Source organism: Saccostrea cucullata, unplaced genomic scaffold (genome assembly GCF_032062105.1).
Source record: "Saccostrea cucullata isolate Sc308-1 unplaced genomic scaffold, CSIRO_AGI_Scuc_v1 ctg1320, whole genome shotgun sequence".
In the NCBI taxonomy this organism is placed as follows: Eukaryota; Metazoa; Mollusca; class Bivalvia; order Ostreida; family Ostreidae; genus Saccostrea; species Saccostrea cuccullata.
The window spans coordinates 253568-271292 of record NW_026930614.1 but is presented as its reverse complement, the minus strand read 5'-3'; the positions used below and the strand labels follow the sequence as shown (position 1 = coordinate 271292).

Here is a 17725-nt window from a genome sequence, read left to right as displayed (position 1 = left end):
TTAAAAAGATTAAATAAATATTACTAACACGTTACTCATCCTTTAGGATAAATTTATAGGTTTATGTTTCAAGCATCCAAGCCACCCTGAGCTGTTCTCCAATGAATATTAATGAAATGTGCGCAATGAGGATGCGTCGTATATTATGTCGATGTTGTATTCTCACTCGTGCAGTTTTCGTTTTTATGTTTGTGTAATTTTCTCACTATATCGTGTAAATATTTTGTTGATTGTGTAGTTTTTCTGTAGTTTGTGTAAATTTCAATAGCTTTGTGTATACTTTCCTCACTTTGTGTAAGTTTTTACTTACTCGTGTAATTTTTGTTTAAGGTCGTGCAGAAAATAATTTTGAACCAATCGGCGTGCCATACCCATTCTCTATCCACCTTAAATAAACGTCTCTCCCAAGATGGTCTCCATGCTTATTTTTGGAAAACATAGTCTTATTCACTCATTCTATTGCCGAGATTTTACCATTTCTGATAAATTAACTTTCTTGTTATAAAAATTAAGTTACATGCAAAGAAATATATATCTTTCACCTTCTGTGACAGAACACTACGGAGGGGGTCACGTGACCGCCTATATCACGTGATTTGTGCATGAACAGAACTGTGATAAATGTTCATTAAAATCGGAGAGGACTGATTTAAAATATAATCAACACTGAAACAAAATACTGTTTTTTTTTATGGAAGTTATTCAATTAGTTCGCGAATTTTTGTAAAGTCAAACTCTGACTGACTTTTTTCATACTGATTGTTAGGTGACTTTTTTCATACTTATTGATAGGTCATTATTTATACACTGAATTGTCCTAGGATTTATTCCGTTATTTCGCAATCATGACAATGAGAACACGGCGGGTGTGGCCGGTCAACAGAAAATGTCCACTCCTCCATGTCACCTGATCCATCCTCTGATGTTTTGGATGTTCGTGTTTGCTCGACTCCTATTTTGTATCGTTTATTGGACTTTTGAGCTTGAATACTGTTCGTTATCTCCACATATTCATGTACTTGTTTTTAAAACTTAAGGTATACCTTTACTTAGATGACCAAAAATTCCACGGATAAGAACGAAAAACCACCTATTGCACATTGTACACCAATGATTCTTGTGTTAAATTTCAATTTCAAATAACTAGGTCAATGACCTACTTTTCATGCTAGTGGCCCCTGAGTATTTCTCGGGAAATACCTCAATTTTTCACACTATGACCAATTTTTTCTACACACAAAATATTACAAGCCACTAAACTCTTTAAATAATGAAATATTATGGCAGTGGAACAGCGTTGCTTCACATAAAGAAATGATTGGAGTTTGGGCCAGAAATGTGATAATTATAACAGTCCGAATTCCCTCTGTCATATTTATATTTTTTCCCCATTTTAAATCGAATATTACAAAAATCTGACTGATAAGAACTCTAAACTATCTATAGCCTCAGATTACTTTTGATGCCCTAATTCTCATGGTATTAATATTATATGGGGTCAATGATCAAATTATTGAGATATGGACAAACTTTCATTAAAGCTTCTAAGAACAAGCTATAAGGAATAGAATCTAGGACATTGATGCAATTTATCATGACGTTGATGTTTGAAGTGAAAACTCTGAGCTGCTAGAAGAAACATATAGGTCAAAAGCTTTGCAGACTGTGTGCTTATTGTTTCACAAATTCAATATTTCAAAGATTTCTAATCTGATATAGATTCCATAGTTCTGTGTACATGTCAAATATCCAAAAATAGTAATTTGTTATAACAAATTAGTAATTTGTTATAACAAATTATTAATTTGTTACAACAAATTACTAATTTGTTTTATCAAATTAGTAATTTGTTATATCAAATTAATAATTTGTTTTAACAAATTAATAATCTGTTAAATCAAATTAATAATTTGTTATAACAAATTATTAATCTGTTATAACAAATTAGTAATTTGTTTAAACAAATTAGTAATTTGTTTAAACAAATTATCAATTTGTTATAACAAATTATCAATTTGTTATAACAAACTGATAATTTTTTATAACAAATTAATAATTTGTTATAACAAATTAATAATTTGTTATAACAAATTAATACTTTGTTATAACAAATTAATAATTTGTTTAAACAAATTAATAATTTGTTTAAACAAATTAATAATTTGTTATAACAAATTAAAAAAAAATACTGCTGCGGCCCTAATACGCTTCCGTACATACTTGATAATATAATTTTAGATTTTTTTCACTAGTTTTATTCGTTAAATTACATTTAAGATCTATGGTTTATCTGGAAAAAAAACTTTCAATTTCAAGGTCCCAAAGAGCATGATGACTTAAACCACCAAAACAAATAAGGTCTTTGAAAATCTTTATTTACTACTGGGTGGACATCTAAATTGTTTGCATGTCAATTACTCTAACGAATTATACTGCAATAAATACTTTTAATTTTACTAAATAATTGAAATGTGGACATAGATGATAGTAGAACAAACAACGACTTCTAAAACATCAGGTGGGATTATAGGTGCCATTGAAAAATAAGCATCCCCTGTCGACGGGCCACATCGGTCTTATGCTCCATTTCTTGTATGCATTTCAGTTCTTTATATTATTTCCCCAATTTGTTTTGGATTTTCCTGTCCTTGGTCCTTTTCTAGAATTTTTTCCTCGGATCTTAGAATATGGAAATGTTGATCAAATATAAATAATTTTCTCACCCATTATTTAAAATATGTTTTCCCCGAAGAAAAGTAGGTAACACACTCTGAGATAATTGACAATGAATAAAAAGTTCCATATGAAAATGGTAATTCATGTCCAAAGGGTTTCGTGCTCCAGTTCCATATTTAACAAAAAGGATAATATTAGATGAGGTCATAGTACCCATGTAACCGTCAAGGTCAATAGGCTTCTAGCTTGCTATATTGTTATACATACATGTATAGGGTATTGTTAATACGAACCGCAGAACATAATTATGCAAAATATGCTATTACAGATCTCAAATTAAACATTACAAGTGTTATTAATACTTGCTTCAAAAACATAATTACTATATCAAAACATCTATTGTTATTTGCAAGTGGGAATAGGTGGAAATGAGATTTTTAAAAAGTGGGAATAGGTAGAAGACACCCTTGGTAGATGCTTACCTTTCTCGGTCCCTATCTATCCCATATTAAATCAAAAGGTAAACACTTTTGACCTGGACAGTAGTGATAAAGTTGATCCACAATGAAATACTGTAGTACTCAGGTATACATAAATATTTGTAATTCGAACTTGTCATCTGAACATTGCTTTTTATAACTTCTTATCAAGAGTAATAATTCAATGGCAGTAACCTGCAATGTCCTTAGTTGTGATATGCTGAAAACCTGACATTAATTGTAATCAACTTCAACTTCCCTTATTACTTATGTAGCAATCTGTCAGTTGAATCGAAACGTAAGAGCTATTCTACGGATTAACAATTTCTAAATTTGTAAATTATTGACAAACAGGCTGATGAAACACGAATATCAGCAGTCTCGTTTAAAGACATTATTTCATGTTCTCTGATCGATACAATGTCCTTGTCAGTAAATAAAAATTATCATTGAGTCAAATGCTGACTGACGTTTTTCATATCAATTGTTAGTTAATTATTAACACACTGAATTGAAAAATAATTTTTCCATTATCTCCCGATCTTGACATGGAGCTAACGGTGGTTTTGGCCTGTCGGCAGGGGATACCAACTCCTCCATGGAACCTGATCCCACCTCTGATGTTTATGAGGTCTGTGTCTGTTTTGCTCTTATTTTGTATTGTTTTATGGACTTTTGAGCTTGAATACTTTTCGCTATCTCCATATATTTCATTGATGAAGCAAGAATACCAGCAGTCACCGTTAAAGTAATCATTTCTTAAGTTCTATGGTTGATATAATGACCTTGTCAGCCAATTTTATTATACGAGGGGTGATCAAAAAGTTCGCGAACTATCTCTGTATCTGCAAAACCACAATTCAGATTAGAAAAAAATTGGTCCACAGAAATCCATACACGAGTTCTATAAATAGCATATGCAGAGTAAAAATTTGATTCTGTTTGTGACGTCACAATGTGAAAATGACGTCACTATGCAGGTCACTTCTGACGAAAAATGGTTGTCTCAGTCGAACTCGTTCAACAAACGACTGTAATATTTATGGTATATCTTAGAAATCCCTTTGAAGGAGCGTGTAATAATTTGTACACAGTTTATTAAGTCGAATGACTTCCTATGAATTTAATCAATGATTGGATTGATCGTTTTTGTGAAGGAAGGCAGATGGTTAGATATGATACTTGTTATGTTGCCCAGTGAAAGCAAGTTTAAAAAGAGATGTGTTTTAATTAGGCAATTTGCTATCAAAGACCTCCAATTTACACTTTGAAAAATAGTTGAATATTTCAACAATAATATAATTATCAAATACCTAAGATATTGTTTACTTTAGGTTTTGAACATACATTTATTAGATATGATAAAAAGGAGGCACCCATTTATGGCACACCGATTGGTTCAAAATTATTTTCTGCACAACGATCACGATTTTATACACGAGCTAGAAGAAAAATATACACGAGTAAAATATGAATACACGTATCGGTAAAAATTGCACATAGTTTAAAAGATTTTTACACAAACATAGCGAAAAATACACGAATCCGAATTTTTTTACTCGATTAAAGGGTTTGATATGCACAAACAAAAATCGAAAATTGCACGAGCAGAGGAAACTAAAAATTACACAAACAATTTTACTGCGCATACAGCTGCGCATATCATTACCATGCACATAGAATATTCATAGTGTTCTTGGTTTTCTGTACTCTTTATCTCTTCATGTATGCTAAGCTGAATGTTATCGAGAATGGAAGTTGCTTTTTTACAATCCGATTTCGAATGAAGTGTTTCCATCTGATCTATGCGAGAGTATTTAAAAGCTTTTTGAAAATACTATGAATTTCTTATATTGACCGAGATCAAGGATGTATTATATGATGCCGAACAAAAATTGTAACAAGAATGAATCAGTACGTTTGTGCTACAATGCGGGGTTAAAAAAAAGTACCATTGAGTATGATGCACTCGACTCCGAACTAAAAGTACCTAACGATGAACTACAGTACGGCTGACAAGGATCTTGATTTAAAAAAAATCATTTGAGGAGATTTTTTCCCCATTTCGGAATAGGAAATTAAATATTCAGTTGGCTGGATATATACAAATGTGTACATTTTTAAATTTAAAAAGTGAGGATTACCTTAGATGTACACAACGTATTTTTAATGTCAAAGATAAAAATATTTTATTTCTATTAACATATGTATCCAAACTTATAAAATATCCGATATCAATTTTGGTTGGATATCTAGCTGTAGCCTACTTTTTGTTATGAATTTTTCCATGATATTTCATATTTTCAGTTATAAACTTATAACTTATAAAAACAAGATATTTCTTGTAAGCGTTGCCCTCATTCGCAATGGCGATTACTTGATAAATGTTTTCATTTTTAATAAAAAGGACCAGATAAACGGAGAATATACTTATATACTCTATGTACATGCGCTTTTGTTTTTTGTTAATTAAATTTGTCCAAATGAAATAACAAAACTCTACTCAAATAATCCTGGCTATGGAAAAACACATGATCAGTGGCGGACCTGGCTCGTGGATCGATTGGAGTCCCATTATAAATTTATTTAAGTTTCAAATCGTTGGACCATAATGACACACCAAGACTTTTAAAACATTGTGAATTACTAAATACATCTACATACAATGTCATAAATAAAAAGGGAATGGATACTGCAGTTTGATAATAATTGAAAAGAATATAAAACTTGTTTTATCATTCTTGAAAAATGCAAATAAATCATGTTCCAAATAGAGCACAATTTTTGCAAATATTTTCAAAGAAAACAAATTCTCTTTACATTTAGAATTCGTATTCATAAAATTTTTAATGATTTATTATTTCCCAAACACTAATTAATTTAAGTTTTTTGTAATAACACTTTTCAACCCAAATCTATGGCCATTATAACAAGAAAATGACTGTATACTAGTAATCATAAAATGAAATTAATCGGCAAACGGGCCTGTAGAAGTCCCCCCTCCTTCCTACTTTTTTCTGAGTATTATAGACTTTTCAACAGTAAATATTCCTTATATCCTGACCCCCTAACCTTCAATTTTTAAATGTTGTTAGGTCGAGCGCAAATTCCAGGATATGGACGGTAAATTACAATATTTATCGTTATAGTTTTAGGTTGAATTGCAATCCTGATTTCGATCGACTACTTCATGTACGCTTAAATTCATAGAAAAATATTTCAGCTAGTAGCATCAGGAGGGGCATGTCCCTCCCCCTTTTCGTTTTCTTTTCTTTGGCAAACATAACCTTTTTCTATCGTAAATATCCACTGAAAAGCCTCATCCCCTTTTTTTGTTTGGTAGTTTAAATCTAAGTAATATATGCTTATGTGTTTCGAAAAGAAGGTGGAATATTGAAGGTGCCTCACTACCTCAACGAAATAGGATTTTCTAGTTTGGACCCTCCCCCCCCCCCCTTCCGCCTTTCTTTTCGCTTGTCATGCAATCAGACTTTTCAGGTAATTTGTCAAAAAAAATTCTAACCCCCTCCCCACTATTAAAAGTGATGCTATACCGATATTATATGTGTCTGTATGTCATAATTTTAAATTGTTTTAACTCCTTTATATGCATTTTACCTATTCAAAGCAAACTCGATAAAAAACATTATATATTAAGCTTAAATTCACATAACTAAAACGACTACAATTTACATACAATTTTCTACATTTACATGGATATTTATGAAATCACTACACATTGTTCAAAATTAAAGACTACATGTTCTACTTTGTCACATACATAATTATATAAAAAAAAATTGATAATTATATTTGATCGTTTCGATATAAAACTTAAAGTTGCGCAATTATTTGCCTTATTTTTATTTTTTACTGTTTATTTCCAAAAAGTTTTCTGTCAAATTCCACAACCCAGATGATCGCAACTCTGTATGAATTGCTAGTAATCCTTAATCAAAAGTATTATTGATGTGTCAAATAACTATAAATCGATTAGCGTACAGGTGTCTTTCATTCCTTCACCAGCAGGGAGGGTTCTCTCTATATGAAAAGGTCACGCATCCACATCCTTAATTATTACCGACGTACACACAGTGGGTGGTGGAGGAGAAGAGTTTGATTTATTGTTAACTGCCCTGTATTATATCACATGCTGTTTTTATTAATTTTATGAAGACCTTTACTATATCAATGTTTTACACTTTCAAAAGAAATTGCTATATAGACAAAGATAGAGGAATGACACAATTTAAAAATCTAACAATTAAACACACATCTGGTAATATGCATCCCTTTTACGTTATTTATACATGTGTAGAATGTTTTTAATCGGGGGTGTTCATATTCCATACTTAAGATTGTGTGTAAATTTATACATGCATAAAACACATAGTACATATTCTTGAGAGTCTAGCGGAATTCTAAAAGACTGAATCCTTTTTAAAAAGATTAAATAAATATTACTAACACGTTACTCATCCTTTAGGATAAATTTATAGGTTTATGTTTCAAGCATCCAAGCCACCCTGAGCTGTTCTCTAATGAATATTAATGAAATGTGCGCAATGAGGATGCGTCGTATATTATGTCGATGTTGTATTCTCACTCGTGCAGTTTTCGTTTTTATGTTTGTGTAATTTTCTCACTATATCGTGTAAATATTTTGTTGATTGTGTAGTTTTTCTGTAGTTTGTGTAAATTTCAATAGCTTTGTGTATACTTTCCTCACTTTGTGTAAGTTTTTACTTACTCGTGTAATTTTTGTTTAAGGTCGTGCAGAAAATAATTTTGAACCAATCGGCGTGCCATACCCATTCTCTATCCACCTTAAATAAACGTCTCTCCCAAGATGGTCTCCATGCTTATTTTTGGAAAACATAGTCTTATTCACTCATTCTATTGCCGAGATTTTACCATTTCTGATAAATTAACTTTCTTGTTATAAAAATTAAGTTACATGCAAAGAAATATATATCTTTCACCTTCTGTGACAGAACACTACGGAGGGGGTCACGTGACCGCCTATATCACGTGATTTGTGCATGAACAGAACTGTGATAAATGTTCATTAAAATCGGAGAGGACTGATTTAAAATATAATCAACACTGAAACAAAATACTGTTTTTTTTTATGGAAGTTATTCAATTAGTTCGCGAATTTTTGTAAAGTCAAACTCTGACTGACTTTTTTCATACTGATTGTTAGGTGACTTTTTTCATACTTATTGATAGGTCATTATTTATACACTGAATTGTCCTAGGATTTATTCCGTTATTTCGCAATCATGACAATGAGAACACGGCGGGTGTGGCCGGTCAACAGAAAATGTCCACTCCTCCATGTCACCTGATCCATCCTCTGATGTTTTGATGTTCGTGTTTGCTTGACTCCTATTTTGTATTGTTTATCGGACTTTTGAGCTCGAATACTGTTCGTTATCTCCGCATATTCATGTACTTGTTTTTAAAACTTAAGGTATACCTTTACTTAGATGACCAAAAATTCCACGGATAAGAACGAAAAACCACCTATTGCACATTGTACACCAATGATTCTCGTGTTAAATTTCAATTTCAAATAACTAGGTCAATGACCTACTTTTCATGCTAGTGGCCCCTGAGTATTTCTCGGGAAATACCTCAATTTTTCACACTATGACCAATTTTTTCTACACACAAAATATTACAAGCCACTAAACTCTTTAAATAATGAAATATTATGGCAGTGGAACAGCGTTGCTTCATATAAAGAAATGATTGGAGTTTGGGCCAGAAATGTGATAATTATAACAGTCCGAATTCCCTCTGTCATATTTATATTTTTTCCCCATTTTAAATCGAATATTACAAAAATCTGACTGATAAGAACTCTAAACTATCTATAGCCTCAGATTACTTTTGATGCCCTAATTCTCATGGTATTAATATTATATGGGGTCAATGATCAAATTATTGAGATATATTGTCTGGAATGGTTTTTGTACATATTTTTGAATTTCTTTATTTCGTAGCATTCAATTATATGAAATAATTTATGAGCTTTAACACAAATAATATTTGCAAAATGATGTTTAAAAATATATTTAACCTTTACTTCGTGATTATTATTGAATGAAATCAAAATTTTTGACAAAAATGAAAAATTAAGAATTTAGTCCGAATTTCCTCTGCATTACCATACATTGACTTTTGTACCTGTATATTTTCTTTAAATAATAAAATATTAAATTTTTAAATTGATTTCGATTTTAAACTTACTTATTATATCCATTTAGAACAATTTTTGATTTAACATATTATACTTTATAAAATTTCCTTTCTGTTATCTGAAACCTGAGTAAACGTCATCATTAATAAAAATTCTCACAAAGATAGATCTCAAATTATGAGCTTATTTTTACTCACCAGTAAAATGTAAACTGTTGTAAAGATATGCAAGAGCATATGCTCGACGTCCAAACAATTCCTAAAACGGGACAAGCTATTTAAAACAAGTTGATCGAACAAGGATAGTCATCACGATGCGTATTTCAATATACTAGGAAAATTCGAAACACTTTTGGAAGAACCGACAAAACTCAGAAATTTTGGCTGTTGATGATTAGTCGTAGCAAGCTGGTGTAGATTACCAGTCGCTTTAATCCAATTTTTGAATTGTGACACCCAATGCTCAGAGAGAAATAATGCAAACTGATTATTATTAATTGGTCATAGGGTAAAAAAGGATTATTTTTAAAGTTATTTTGTATTGTTTTATGGACTTCGAGATTGAAGACTGTTCTTTATCTCCATATCCTTCTTTAAAGTTATTTTGAAATTGAATGTACATTCCTAAGTACCATTCAAATGACTAAAGCATTAGCTCTATAAAAGATAGGATTGCACTTTATTTCAAAAATGTACAGTAAATATAAAATCTACTTTTTGAATTTTTTTTATTGAGCATTCCTGGTGATATAATTATAATATGAAATAGTCTTGTAACACATGTATACGTAGCATCATAAATCCAATTTAAATTCAATCATCATCACATGTACCTTAATTCATGATCGAGATTATTGACTTTAAGGACGTACGCAACGTACCTTACCTACTGATAATTTTTCAGGATATTCTTAATTTAGAATTATAGTCCCATAAGATGTTTACAAACAAATCGTCAGCGTGCATTACGAGGTTTTTTTTAAGATATCAATTGAGGTAAATTCTTGGACGATTCAAAGAAAAATATACAAAAAAGTTCTGAACATATTCTAGCTGTTTTTTTTTACCAAAACTTTTTTTTAAAAAGACATGCACTACACCATACGTAGAATTAAAATATAGACAACAAACAGTTCCTTCAAGTGTTGGAATTACATGGAAAGAGACAAAAATGTTCAAACTATGTTGTGTATGTCCTACATGAATCAAAGAAAAGACTTAAAATTTACATCCCACCCCCCAAGTAAAACTATAAAATAGCATTTCTTCAATATAACCATTCATTACAAGTAAAATGTTTCTCGTGCAACATTAATCAAAGTTTATCAGTTCTTTCTCTAATAGATTTCACACTGTTTATATTTCTTATCATATCAGCAGCTTTTTCTGCAATCATTATGGATGGCGCATTTGTATTTCCGGACGGTACATTGCGCATGACGGAAGCATCCACCACTCGAAGGTTCTGGATCCCTCTCACTCTGTATCATATAAAAATATTTTTAAACAATTAATATTAACTTTTTATAACCTTGCAGCATTAAACGGATAAAACAATGTACATTTACATCCAATTTTTTGTTTCAAATTTGGAAATCTATTTAACAATAATTTAATTGAAATAATCCCATAATATGATCCTAAGTACTAGTATACAAAAATACCTTAGTTCAGGATCTACCACTGCTGTTGTATCATCCTTTGCTCCCATTCGACACGTGGATGTGGGATGATACACTGTATATGTAAAATGTCTTATTCTACACACCCAGTACTCGTCCGAATCTGGTTTAAGTTCGTCACACTGAGGTGTGTACGACTTCAATGGATCCTGTGAGGAGGCATTAATTGATCTAAATGCTGCAGTGTCCCCAAGTCTAAGTAACTCTCGAACTCCTGGAATATGTAAAAAGAAACTTCCGAGCATTTTGTAAGTAAATATATACACAAAAACATTGTATTATGTCGGTTGACAGACTGACAACCAACAAAGTTTAATTTATTGTCCATTTTGAAAATAATAATTATGAAAAAATGTAGCTGCTTAGTAGATCTGTACCTTTCAAAAATGTTTTGATATCATCCGGGTGATCAAGGTAATTTGGGTCAATGAGTGGCGGATCGAAAGGATCATCACTCTGAAGGCGTATGGTCCCTTTACTCTTGGGATGAAGAAGAATCGGAAGCGCAGTAAAAATCCCTCTATTTCCCTCCAAGTTCCTTTTGAATTCCTCCAGTTTTCCGTCTCGAAGCTTCATACATTGAATAAAATAAATACTGACTAGTTTGATATAATTCCCCACATTCTACAACGTATCCTGTATTTCTTTCATTCACTGATTAGCTTTCCTTGACAGAAAGCATGAATCTTTATGATATAAATTCGATCCCTATTGCCAACGTACTAGTAATAAGTATGCTTTCAGTCGAGATGGGTTGAAACATGTACAGTATTTTTGGCTCTGGGTAAAAAGTTAAAAATGTAGAAACGAAATAAGTTTACAGAAGGCAGTATGATAGAATGACGGAAAACACCTTTCCAACAGAAAAGCTCACATTTGCCCTGGTTTAAGTGATGTAAACATCTTCCAAAACACATTAAAAGTTACATGTGTTGTAATAGCAAATCACAAATGCAAGTGGTAAATTTATAAGCTTCAAAATGACTACTTTCATATTCTGCTTAGAAAGGAAATCGTAAATACCTTTCTATCTATGTTCAAGTTATTTAAAAACATATCCACTTGAGCTGGGGCAGGAGCAAGGCTGAAGATGTGAAACTGAAGTGGAGGTGGGAGATTTTTATCTTCAGCGAAAAAAGCCGTGCCCTCTAGATGAGTCTTGCTGAACCTCCCTTTGTATAAAATAACTGCATTATATTTTTTTTTAAAAGTACCGGCATTATAAATATTTAGATTACTAATCAAGGTTTTAAAGGAATTTTTAATTATCAATTTCACTTAGATTTATCCATATTTTTACACTTGCCCAGTCAATATATATGAGCACAATGCAAAATCAAACAATTCATAATTCTATGTTCGTAATTGAAATAAAATTTGAAATTTCCGAGAATTTTATTTATCCATTAAGTGCTTTACCAGACTTAAATGCCAAGTATTCTAAAATAGTTAATGGTGACAGAAGTTTTGCTTCAGTTGCCGCGCTGGAAGTATTGTCCTGAAAATCCAGGAACGTCATAATGTGATCCTGTAAATTCTCGCCTACTGGCAAATCAGTAACTACTGGGATCTAAAAAGGAATGCAAGGGAAATATGCTGTAGCAGTAAATAACAGTTATTTATTTATTGTAATCTAATTCATGAGAATGAAAAGAAAGAAAAGTACGTGTATGTATTTGTGTCGTACCCCCATGGATTTGAGATGTTCCTTTGGTCCTATTCCAGACAACATCAAGATCTGGGGTGACTGCACTGAACCTGCTGAGACAATCACCTCCTTGTTCGCCATTATGACGTACTTCCTGTTATCTCGAACAAAGGATACTCCAACTGCCTTTTTATCTTTTATCAAAATCTTTAAAGGAGAGAAACAAAGAGAACACTTACTGTTTTTGGTGCAATTATTAATTAATGACTAAATCATAAAATGCAAAAGATTTTCACTGTTCAGATACATGTACCTTGGTAACCTGAGAGTTAATGGAGACATGTAGGTTTTGGCGTCCAATGGCAGGCCTTAAAAATGCTTTAGCAGTGCTCCAACGTACTCCTTGTTTTGTCGTTTCTTGAGAGGGGCAATAACCTATAAGAGAAAGAATAAACTTTATCATGAGTAGTGGACTTCAGAAGGGAAACTAAAGATAGAAAGGAATGAGAAAATGAACTGTTACACAGTTTGTTTCCTTGATCAATACATAGAAAAGAAGATATGTTAATGGAAAAAACTATGCGCTCGGTGGCAACAAAGTTCAAAAAAGTTATTTTTAGGATATAAGCCCCCCCCCTCCCCCAATTCACAAAGTAAGATATTGAAGATGTAAATTCAAATATGTAACACTGCCAGACATGCATACTGTATTTTATTTACTGATGTCTTTAGTATTCAAAATACCGATAACAAATTTATTGAAAAAGGTGAGAGAGAGAGAGAGAGAGAGAGAGAGAGAGAGAGAGTTTTAAAATTCCAGAGGTACCTATTTGCGATTTTCCATTACAGTCTGTGATGGGGTATCCTAACTCTTCAAATGCTTTGGAATAAACATTTGATAGCTGAGTGACAGTCCCGTCACTAACAGACAAATAACCTCCTTTTCCATGATAATCTGTAAGTATGTAAGTAATGGGTTAATAAAGAATATTTTATTCCCCCTAATAATGAAGTATTTGTTTGGAAATGCTTATAGGTCTTAAAATCGAGATAACATTTTATGACTATAATGTATTCCACTCATTGAAATTATCGTCTTACCTGAATTTTGAAGCTCTGGAATTTGTATGTCTTCAGATTTAATAAAATAAGGGAGGACATCTTTATAGCTCCAACCCCTACACCCTTCTTTGGCCCAGCCATCGTAGTCATGGCGACTGCCGCGGACATATTGCATGAAGTTCAAATTACTTGTACCCCCTAGTACTTTTCCCCTTGGCCAAGAGGATTGCTAAAGTAATTAGCAAGAGAAATTCTTTTGAAAACAAATCTTTGAGAATCCAGTTGAAATTATAATTTCAACAAATTTCTAAAAAAAAAAACTTTAAAAAGAATACGAAAACTGGAGAGAGAATCTCCCTTTCGAAATTCTTTTCAATTCAAAGACCACCATAAATCAGAATTATTTGAATAATAAAACATGATTTTTTTTCAAAGGATTCAGATTTTTTCTTGTCACATTACTCACATATTTTCACAATTCCTAAAGTTATATGCTGAAATCATAGTCAATGCTGTTTAACCTTATTGACAGTGATTTAGAAAAATTTGCCCAACATGGAAGTATGAAATCGAACAGCTGAATGATACATCTAATATTTTGTATAAAAAAAAAAAAAAAAAAAAAAAAAAAAAAAACTCTGATCTTTGGTCCTAAAATTAATTCTTCAGACCTGAAAAAGTGTTACCTTCTGCCACATTGCATTTCTGTAGCAGTTTGAATGTTGGAATTTCACATTGTAAATTCTTAATTATATACAGCTCATAAATAATTGCCTTTAACGTAGCTTCGAATTGTATAGTTCGGACAAAAAGGACTAGCCTTGCTTCGATAACATGCATTATTGAACTTACATATGTGTTTGTGAATATTGGCAAGAGGTGCCTGTACAAATGCACAAGCATGCGAATGCATTTGTACAGCCAACGTTACCTTTTCCATTTGGATGATAAAGCTTCAAATAAAAGAAAATTCACATCATTTTTGCTTCTTTATATACCTACATGTAATGGCACTTTCTAGCAAATTTTCATCTTTGGCATACTTAATTTTGCCTTATTCTTTCATATCATTAAAATGCTCTTAAGTTGCCAATAAAGTGATAAGTACCTTGTTTTGCATTGCCAGACATGATTTCTTCTGGGGTTCAGATTTAAACATCCAGTCTTGTTTCGAATTTTGAACAAGACCTGAACCAATTGGCACACTAATGTTTTGGTTTTCATCCTCGGAACCTCCAGCTTCTAGAATAAGCACCGAAGACCCTGGGTCTTCCGAAAGTCTGTTTGCAAGGACACAGCCTGCTGATCCAGCGCCCACTGAAGAAAAATGAAAAATTTATTTAAAAGAAAAAAGGGGGAAGGTTCTTTTTTGGTTTAATTAATTTAAAAAGATACATAAAACTAGTAATACAGTGTGTCTTAAGCTTTTGTTAATAAAATTCATTATTCTGCATTGACGATTTCCTTACATATAATGTAATCATATGAAGAGTTGAGTGAAATAAGTTCAAATGTTGGCGTCCTTCGATTTGTGAAATATACAGCTGTGACACCGAGTATTAAAGCTATTATGGCCCCTTTAAATCCCATCTTCTTCTAATCACGGTTCGCTGGTTTACTAGAAAAGAAAGAGATATCGTTCGATAAAATTTGAATCATAATGCAATCAGAAAAAACTGAAGAATATTTCTTATGTATGCATATTTCTACATTTTATTTAGAATAAACTAAACATGATATAGAACTACAATCTGTTGATCCTATTACAGTGTTACTTTAAGAACCAAGTGGATATGCCTTAATTGAAATTAGTTTAGAATATTTTAAAAAGAAGGAAAAACTTTCGAATGAAGAAGGCTATTCAACGATTAGCTTCGGAATTCTTGACTATTTTACCATCAAAGTATCATAAAAATTCATAAAAAGTTTGTGCTCTAAAGAATAATTTTACCGAAATTGTTTTCAAATACTCAGTATATATTTTTTATGCAATGTGCTCAACAAAACAGGCCCTGAACACTAAAATTTATTTGATTAAAGTTTTTTTTTCAGAAATTGCTCAAAAGTATTAAATCAGTTTTTGTGGTGCTTTTCTCATACTTCTCTAAAATAATTTTTTTCAATTAAAATTGTGCTACGTGTTCGAAAGGTCGTGGTTTTCAAACCCGGTCGTAAATGATCTAAACGATATAAATAGGAGCAAGGGTTTATTCGCCAAGATCTTGGCACTTAAAAGTGGAAGTTGCCGAACCTTACATACCGAGGCCCTTGATGCCACAGGCATCTTATATATACTGCTGAATTCCAAGTATGTTATTCAGCTTTAAAAGTAGAATTGCTTTATTTGGAGTATAGAATGACAATTTCATATATTTTATTTTGGTTTTCTGTCTTTGTCCTATTCCCTATTTTAACCTGATTGCCACTTGTTTGTACAAAATTTCATTGTCATGTTCTGACGTTCTATGTATAATTTGTTTTATCATGAAGTTTTCACATTTAGAGTTTTTCCTGATTTCATTTTTTACAAAAGAAAGAAGGAGTGTTCATTTAATATTTTTGGCAAACTTTTTTCTTAATTGTTTCTATTAAGATATCTGAGAATCCATACAAAACCTTGAGCTGGAAGATGTAATATATATATATTAAACATTTTTGCCTATGATTGTAAAATACCTGTATATTTCTTTTTTTTTATCCCTTTCAACCTACCGTACATATTGACCATTGTATATTTATTTTGTGTTCTTTTATATAAGTACTCTTCACCTTTCTTGTGCAAAGTACGTATAACAACAAAATTAATACATATCACACTACATGTACTAAAGTTCTTTTTAATGGCAATTATGAACACTTACCTTAGCTTTAATGATAGTAAAACTTTAAGGCCTAGTGGATTTGCAGAAAATACGAGTGGCGGAGACCTCAGCGACATTAAACATTGGCAAAGTACATTTTTAAATTAAGCTATTAAATAAATTAAACTATAAGATGTTAAGAGATTGTTAATGTATAGATTGATAAAATACATTACCACATAATCTGAATGGTTACATCAGCTCATAATATCATTATAAGAGTTTCTCCCGTGGTAATCATTCTACAATTTGACCTGAATATTAATAGTGAAAAGTAAACAAGAATTCACCTGCTAAGGTTAGTCAAATCACGTAGTCTAATAGGTGTTTGTTGTAAAAAAAAATAACAAACAATTTTTTTTTAAATTAATATTTCGTATATTTTAATTTAAAAGGGAAAAAACGATATTTCAAAACTCAGTTTAGTTACTTTGTGTATTTGCGTTATCCTGTGTATTTATTTCATACGGAGAAACATTCGTGCTAAATTTCAGATTCCTATTCGTAAGCAAAGACCACTTACTGGTATCTAAATTGATCGAGGTTTTGAAGGTAACAGATTTAAATTAACTCATAGTTTTATCTCAATATCCGTTAGGCCTTATTTGGATATTTGGAAGGATGTTTAAGTTTTTGATTTTTTTAGATATAGAAACTTCATGGATCAAGCATGAAAAACTTCAGACGGCATTTGACTTACCCGAATACAGGTAATCATAAATTGTACCGGTATTTGCTGACAAGGACATTGTATAAAACATGAAATGATGACTTTATACGAGACTGTTGATATTCTTCATTCAGCAATTTGTTTGTAAACTAGAGGTACTGTGAGCATTGAGCTCACTAAATGATACCCCCCGCCTCCCATATGGTTATAACTGATGACAAAGTCCATGTTTTGCCATGGCCGGGAAACCCAAAATATGTGTCAGATCAAAAAGTAAAATAGGAGGTGCACAATGGCAACATGTAATAAAGATTTTGTGAAAGTTTCATTAAATTTCACTCAGTGGTATAAGAGGAGTTGTGGATAAGAGATGGGTACCCTAAAGCGTAACAGACGGACGGACGGACGGACGGACGGACGGAATTACCGATTACTATATA

The 17725-nt window shown here is 31.8% G+C and overlaps 1 protein-coding gene across 3 annotated transcripts; it reads right to left on the bottom strand.

Moving 5' to 3' along the window:
• Window positions 1–10022: 10022 nt before the first annotated feature.
• On the bottom strand, window positions 10023–16879 carry LOC134229271 (glucose dehydrogenase [FAD, quinone]-like). Of its 3 annotated transcripts, none has more exons than XM_062710987.1 (12): window positions 16795–16879; window positions 15224–15364; window positions 14863–15071; window positions 13794–13983; window positions 13519–13647; window positions 13006–13127; window positions 12732–12899; window positions 12464–12614; window positions 12068–12216; window positions 11422–11614; window positions 11027–11258; window positions 10023–10843 (listed from the first exon to the last, which is right to left on the bottom strand). In XM_062710987.1, exons 2-12 carry the CDS (start codon window positions 15342–15344, stop codon window positions 10678–10680), a joined length of 1830 nt encoding a protein of 609 aa, XP_062566971.1. In that variant the 5' UTR covers window positions 15345–15364; window positions 16795–16879; the 3' UTR covers window positions 10023–10677. The 3 variants fall into 3 exon arrangements, with proteins under 3 accessions (XP_062566971.1, XP_062566970.1, XP_062566969.1); XM_062710986.1 differs by having other exon boundaries at window positions 15224–15372; window positions 16792–16867; XM_062710985.1 differs by lacking the exon at window positions 16795–16879 and adding an exon at window positions 16616–16641 and having other exon boundaries at window positions 15224–15372.
• Window positions 16880–17725: the final 846 nt, after the last annotated feature.